The 7,500-nt window shown below is 44.1% G+C and overlaps 2 protein-coding genes across 4 annotated transcripts in view; both read left to right on the top strand.

Annotated features, from left to right (window-relative positions):
• The window catches only part of LOC113820543 (facilitated trehalose transporter Tret1), a gene marked incomplete at its 3' end in the record, with an annotated part of 35,849 nt that overhangs the window by 5,446 nt on the left and 22,903 nt on the right, over positions 1 to 7,500 (top strand).
• The window catches only part of LOC138859879 (uncharacterized), a 648-nt gene continuing 123 nt past the window's right edge, over positions 6,976 to 7,500 (top strand). The window contains exon 1 of the mRNA XM_070116207.1: positions 6,976 to 7,500. This exon is cut by the window's right edge and continues 123 nt beyond it. Coding sequence (XP_069972308.1) covers positions 6,976 to 7,500 — 525 coding nt within the window.

Raw genomic sequence — 7,500 nt, 5'->3', positions numbered from 1 at the left:
CATTGAAATTCTAAAATATCTTAAAATCATAATTTATTATGAAATAACGTATATACGTAGTTTTTTTTTCAAGACCTTCGATGTTCCAGTCGAGAGCTCAAGGCATCAGCTGTATTCCTTCCCCCCCACCCCCACCCCCACCCCCAGATGACTTATTTAGATTTAGGTTGTTATTTTGGTTGTAGGGATAATGTTCTTTTCACAAATGTTACCAAAAGTATTTTGATGTTGGCATGTTTACTTTTGGCTATAGAAACATAGCTGTAGTGCTCCACCGCTCTATAATGAGGCGTGTCTAATGATACCCTTGTAGGCCTACATCTGAGTCAGGGAGGCCTTACTATAAAACCCAAGGCAGGTGTTCGCCAGGCCTGGCGAACGAAAGGGATCGCCAGGCGCTACCATCTTGGATTCCTGCTAAATCTAGCGCTTCGGCGAATGAAAAAAAACACGGGAAACACAAATTTGTTACATCTGCAGTGTTATATAAACATACAAGTAAATATATATTGTCGGCACATAGCAGGGATTTTTTTTTATATTATATTACCTTACCTTACCTTACTTATATCATATAATTTATTACCTTACCTAACATAATCTAAGCTTAATTATTAACCTCGGGAGAAGACGATAATGTTATATCTGCAATAGCCTTACTTTATACAAAGGAGTTAAAAATTAATAATTTTACTATACCTAACCGATATAAAATTGTTAACTGTTGGGATACAAGGGTTAGGTTAGGTTAGACACGCCTCATAATAGGGCGGTGGAGCACTACAGCTATATTTCTATAGCCCGTAGTAAACAAGCCATCATCAAAACACTTTTGGTCACATTTGTGAAAGGAAAATTATCCTTACAACCAAAATAACAACCCAAATCTAAATAAGTTATCTCGGGGGTAGGGGGTGGGGGTAGGGGAGGGAATACAGCTGATGTCTTGAGCTCTCGACTGGAACATCGAAGGTCTTGAAAAAACTACGTATATACGTTATTTCATAATAATTTATGATTTAAAGATATTTTACAATTACACTGTGATTTCTACATCATATCATACATAAATGTTACTAATTTATAATTTGAAAGCAAGAAAATGGTATTTAAAGACGGGAAAGGGAGGGCTCTCGCGACTTTGCCAGGCGCTAACATCTTGCATTCCCGCTAAATCTAGCGCAAATTTGTTTACATCTTCAGTGCACATAACATAACCTAAACTTAATTATTAACCTCGAGAGAAGACGAAAATGTTGTTTCCGCAATAGTCTCACTTTATACTATAACAAAGGAGTTAAAATTTAACTTTATGCTATAGCAAAGAAGTTGAAAATATCTTTATACTATAACAAATTTAACTTTATACTTTATGCTATACTACAAATTATACTATAATAAGGTTAACTTTATGGCCCGTACTTTTAAAACCTTTTGCTTTTTCTCGCGTTTTTTTTTTCATTCGCCAAAGCGCTAGATTTATCAGGAATCCAAGATGTTAGCGCCTGGCGATCCCTTTCGTTCGCCAGGCCTGGCGAACACCTGCCGTGGGTTTAAAAGTAAGGCCTTCCTCACTCAGATGTTCGCATGGCGAAGCTTCGCCAGGCGAACGCCAGCATTGGCGAAAGGTTTTAAAAGTACTTTATACTATACTATATCAACCTTATACTTTTATACAAAAAATAACTTTATACTTTAACAAGAGTTTAAAAATTACTATTTTACTATTCCTAACTGATGTAAGATATTGAACTGTAGGCCTACAAGGTTATCATTAAAGACGCCTCATTATAAGGCAGTGGAGCACTACAGCTATGTTTCTATAGCCAAAAGTAAACATGCCGTCATAAAAAACACTTCTGGTGATATTTGTGAAAAGAACATTATCCTTACAACCAAAATAACAACAACCTAAATCTAAATAAGTCATCTCGGGGGTGGGGGGTAGGGGTAGGGGGGTCGGAATACAGCTGATGTCTTGAGCTCTCGACTGGAACATCGAAGGTCTTGAAAAAATACGTATATACGTTATTTCATAACAAATTATGATTTTAAGATATTTTATAATTTCAATGTGATTCCTACATCCTATCATACACAAATATGTTACTAATTTATAACTTGAAAGCAAGAAAATGGTATTCAAACAGCTTTCTTCGCCAGGCTGTTCCAATATGATCTTTCGCCAGTCCTGGCGAACGTTCGCCAGGCATGATTTTAAAAGTACGAAATTCCGGGTCGCAGCCGCACTATATATACAAAGGAAAGTATAACAGAATTATTGACTAGAGTTCGTTTATGTCGGGGAAGTTAATAAAATTGTGGGGACCTCACTGGTTGTGCTTTAATTGAAATTCAAAAGTTGCCTCACTACAGTCCACAAACCTCGTTGTCTCGGACCGTCTCGAATGTAAACAATACTGTGAGCTTTCTGCAAAATACAAAATACGGGGGTTTGGAAGGTATGCTTCATTTGTACTGCAAAATACCCCCAGGTAAGGGGTCAGGAAATACGCCCAGGGAAGGGGGTCCGGGTTGGGTTGGGTTGGGTTAGGTTGGTTAGGTCAGGTTAGGTTTGGTTGAGGGTTAGGTTAGGTTAGGTTAGGTTGATTAGGTTAGGTTAGGTTGGGTTGGGTTAGGTTAGGTTGAGAAATGTCGGGATTTTGGCAACACTGACACCGGCGCATCTCGCAACGGCGCCGGAATCTCGTTCGGATTTTGCATTTTTTTTTCTCAAAAATTTCACTTTAAATTCTGCTATTTCTTCCGTGTGTGTGCCCCCCCCTCCAACCCCCAATTCTCCACGGGTCACCCAAGAATGAAGGGGATAGGAGAAAATAAAAATAGGCGCGGCTGTCTTACTTAGATTTACCATATATATATATATATATATATATATATATATATATATATATATATATATATAATATACCTATTTGTATATATATGTTTATATACACACATATGTATATATATACATACATATATATATATATATATATATATATATATATATATATATATATATATATATGTGTGTGTGTGTGTGTGTGTGTGTGTGTGTGTGTGTGTGTGTGTGTATGTATGTGTATATATATATATGAATGTATGTATGTGTGTATGTATGTATGTATATATATACATATATATGTACATATATATATATATATATATATATATATATATATATGCACACACAAATATGTATATGTAAATATATATATTTAACTATAAACGTATATATATATATATATATATATATATATATATATATATATATATATATATGTGTGTGTGTGTGTGTGTGTGTGTGTGTGTGTGTGTGTGTGTGTGTATGTATGTACACATGTATATATATATATATATATATATATATATATATATATATATATATATATATATACACACACACACACCTGCTTCACGCAGGGTGGTGTGAAGCGATGGTGGAATAGATTAGATAGTGTTAAGTGCTTGCATGCCTTCTCTCTTGCAGCTGCCACCGCTGGCTAGCCTAGTCCGAAAAAGGGAGCAGCTCTACATAAGCCTCCCCTACCGGTGAATAGCCTCCCCACCATCGAGACCTGTAGTGCCTCCCTGTGGCTACCTATGGAAACTGGGGCGGTATTTATGAAAATACTGAGTATCCCGAAGTGCACTTAGCAGACGAAATTTCTGCAGCACTCAATTTTGAGTAGTTTACTTCTCTTATTTATCAAACTGCTCAGCGTCTCTAAGTGCACTCAACTGGACGATGTCGCTAAATGTCCTACGGGAGGACACTCAGCACATCGTGCCGCATTCAAGTCCAAGCAACAGCACTGGATGCAACACAACAGCGAGTGAAGCTACGAAGTATGAGGCAGTTCCGGATAAGAAAAGATGTGCTGAACAGTTATAGTGATCACGAGTTGAAGAAACGTTGAGAAGGCTTAATGTATGTGACCGACATGATCAGAGGTCAAATAAGCCTGAACACGTGCTATCTCTGCAGAAATGCAAGTGCTAGTGACACTGTGGCGGGAGTGAAACCACTCCCAAGCCTTGAGCTTGTCTTGTATTGTAAGGTTAGGCCCAAATTTTCCCTTTATTATCTCCTTCACCTCTATTAGTTCCAAGAGGCTCAACTCCTCATCTATAGTAAAATTAGCAGTCTTCTTCAGCTTGGGGGTTAAAGTTGAGTTTTGTTCCATTTCGAAATTTTCGTCGACAGCTTCGAAAGAAACACGAAGCATTTGGGACTCGACGGTATGCAATCGGACGCGGATTTTAAACAAGTCGGTTAATATATACTACAATATATTAATTTTTTTCATGTATATGGCGTTATAAAAATGTGTAATTATTTTATATTGACATGAAGTATATTTTGTTTTACGGTAAAACTTATAATTTGCTTGAAAGTAAGTTAAATATAATATCTAACCTACACTCAAGCGGCCTGCCTAAGTGAGGGAAATACTTTGCTCAGCGGAGCACTCAGACTTTTCACAGATACCACTCAAGTACTTCGCTCAGTGGAGTGCTGTAGAGTGGGTTGTGAGTGTAGTGCTCAGTTAAATACCCAGTATTTTGATAAATACCGCCCCCTTGAGAACGTCCTAAAAGCCGGCCTGAGAACGTCCGAGAAGCCGGCCTTGAGACTGTCCGAAAAGTCGGCCGGGAGACCGTCCGAGAAGCCGGCCGGGAGACCGTCCGAGAAGCCGGCCGGGAGACCGTCCGAGAAGCCGGCCGCGACCCTGTATGCAGTGCATTATCCCGTCCTGTCGTCCTGAACGCGTGTAAAGTGAAGCTGGTCGTGCCTCCCAAAGAAGTTGCCTCGACTTTGGTCCGCCTCTACACCCACTCTACCGAAGTGCTGGAAGACGCCAAGAGGATGGTTGAGCAGGCTACTACACTGGACTCCCATGACGAAGCAGATGAAGAAGACGAAGAAGGAACCAGAGTGGCCTGTTACGGAGATGCTCGAGGTCCCCAAGGCACTGCACAGGTTCCTGGTGATGGCAGCTTGGGAAATCACAACCAGCTACAAAGTGAAGCTGGTCGTGCCTCCCAAAGAAGCTACCTCGACGTCGGTCCTCCTCTACGCCCGCTCGACCGAGGCGCTGGAAGACGCCAAGAGAATGGTAGAGCAGGCCACGACGCAGAAGATGCCCACGACGATGCAGATGAAGAGGTTGTTCGTGCCTTGGATGCTGCATGGGCAAGTCGTGGCCAAGGGTGAGGAGCTGACAGGCACCAAGTTCGTGGTCCCGCCGGAGGGCGCGAGGATTATCATTAATATTATCATTAATTATCATCAATAATACTTCACTGATTATTACCCCTCTTATTCGTCTCCGGCCTCATACCGAAGAGGGCCTCCAGGAAGCCGTCGATCAGCTGCAGGCCTTGGTGGACACGAAGGTCACCACGGCAATCGTCGTTGCGGAAAAGATCCTCTAGGAGGTGGCTACTGTGGCCGAGGAGGCGGAGTGCAGGTTCCACGTCCAGGTCCAGCTGCCCATGCTCGCCCACACCGAAGACGGCCTTCAGGAAGCCGTCGATCATTATAGGCCCTGGTGGACACGAAGAAGGTCACCACGGCGGTCAGCGTTGTGGAGAAAGTCCTCAAGGAGGTGGCTGCTGCGGCCGAGGAAGCGGAGCGCCGGTTCCACGTCCTGGTCCAGCTCCCCTGCCTGGGGCGCCTCTGAGGTTGTCACAAGCTCCAGGCGTGTTGCGGACGCACGACGTTAAGTAGGGACAGAAGAGAGGGCACTGGCAAAGCCCCGGAAGCAGTCGGCCAAGGTACCTGCCCGGGGGGCCTAGCGGTCCCAGGCTGAATTGTAGGGGATCTCGGAGCAGCAGGAGGCCCCAGAGGTACAGGGTCATAGCCTACTGGCATGTGGACATGCGCTGGCCTTGTACTAACTCTTGCCTCTAAACCCCCTGGGGTTTATGGGAGGCTTGGGGGAGGTGGGCCTTACCAGTCCTCCCCCAGAGATAACCTCATCAGCAATATTTTATGTAATAGGTAATGCTGGGGGTAGGGGAAATGCCCCTCCTACCCGGCAAGAGAGGCAGGCTGTGGGCCCTGCAGAGAGGGTGACTGCTGGAGCACAAGATGGAAACGGGAGCTACTCATCCTGCCTGCGTTTTGGCAGCCTCCAGCCTGGAATGAAGCATGTGGGGCAAAGCCCTAGGGAACCCCACAAGTGGATTTCGGGTCCTGCAACCTGCTGCCTCCTTTTATGTGGGGCAGTGTCGGCGGGGGTGGCAGAGGTGGGGTCCACCCAGAGTGATCTTTGCAAGGTCCCAGAAATTGAGGATTTCTGGCTCCTGGTATCAATACCCAGACCCACATCATTGGACATGGTACAGCGATGTGGGTAATCCAGCCAAGGAGATTGCTCTTTAGCACTTTTTGGAGGATCCTCCAGAACTGCAGGGTGTACAGGAGTGCCAAGTTATGTGATACCGAGCATAGATTGGTTGTGGCTACCCTCCGGGTCCACTTCGAAACCACAGTGATCCAGTGATCACCCTAGGGTGTTCCATCTGGACAGGCTGAAGGAGTGTGCTGGGGGGTTTGCTGAAGCCATCTCTGGGCATTTCACAGCACTCTACAATCTAACAGACCCTATACTTCTGTGGGACACTTCAAGTACGAAACGCTTGATGCAGCCCAAGAGTCGATGGGTAAACGCCCGAGGACAATACAGAATTTTATCTCACAGGAGACACTGGAAGCCACAGATGCATGCTGTGTGGCTCGTCTGACAGGGGATTGGGATTTGCATTGTTCTCATGTGCATAGAACTTAGTCTTTGTTAAGAAGGGACAAGGAACTGTTTATTAGGAGTCTTGCTGAGGAGGTAGAAGGCCATTTTGTAGTAAATGACCTTCATCTTGCATACCAAGCCTTAAGAAAGCTGAACTCCAAGCCCTCTTCTCAGGTGACGGCTGTTTGCTTAGTAAGTGACCAGATCCTCTCTGATGTGGGAGCGTTGGGCTGAGTATTTTGAGCAGTTGTACCAGGTTGACCCACCAACAGTTAACTTGGATTCGGGTAATGCCATTATTCAGTTGCCGGACCCACCCATCAGTGAGGATGCTCTGTTACTAACCGAAGTAAGGGGGGTGATCTCTAAGCTGAATAGTGGCAAAGCAGCGGGTATTTGCGACATCCCAGCCGTGAACCTATGGTGCCTGGGTTGCATGCTGTCCCGTGGTCATCCCTCTCTGGAAGGGGAAGGGGGACTGATGGGACTACATCACCAAGGCATCACAAAGCTCAGTATACCAGGCAAGGTTCTTGCCCACATCCTTCTGAGACGTATCAGGGATCATCTACTGTGGCATCAGAGGCCGGAGCAATCTGGATTCACTCCTGGTAAGTCCACAATAGACTGTATCCTTGCGCTTCGAGTCACTGTAGAGCGCCATCATGAGTTCGGGCGTGAGCTACTTACAGCCTACATCGAACTCAAGAAGGCATCCGATATGGTGCATTGGGAATCA

This window comes from Penaeus vannamei, chromosome 3 (genome assembly GCF_042767895.1).
Source record: "Penaeus vannamei isolate JL-2024 chromosome 3, ASM4276789v1, whole genome shotgun sequence".
Taxonomy (NCBI): domain Eukaryota; kingdom Metazoa; phylum Arthropoda; class Malacostraca; order Decapoda; family Penaeidae; genus Penaeus; species Penaeus vannamei.
The sequence above is the reverse complement of the archived record's forward strand: the minus strand, read 5'-3'. Positions and strand labels throughout refer to the sequence as shown.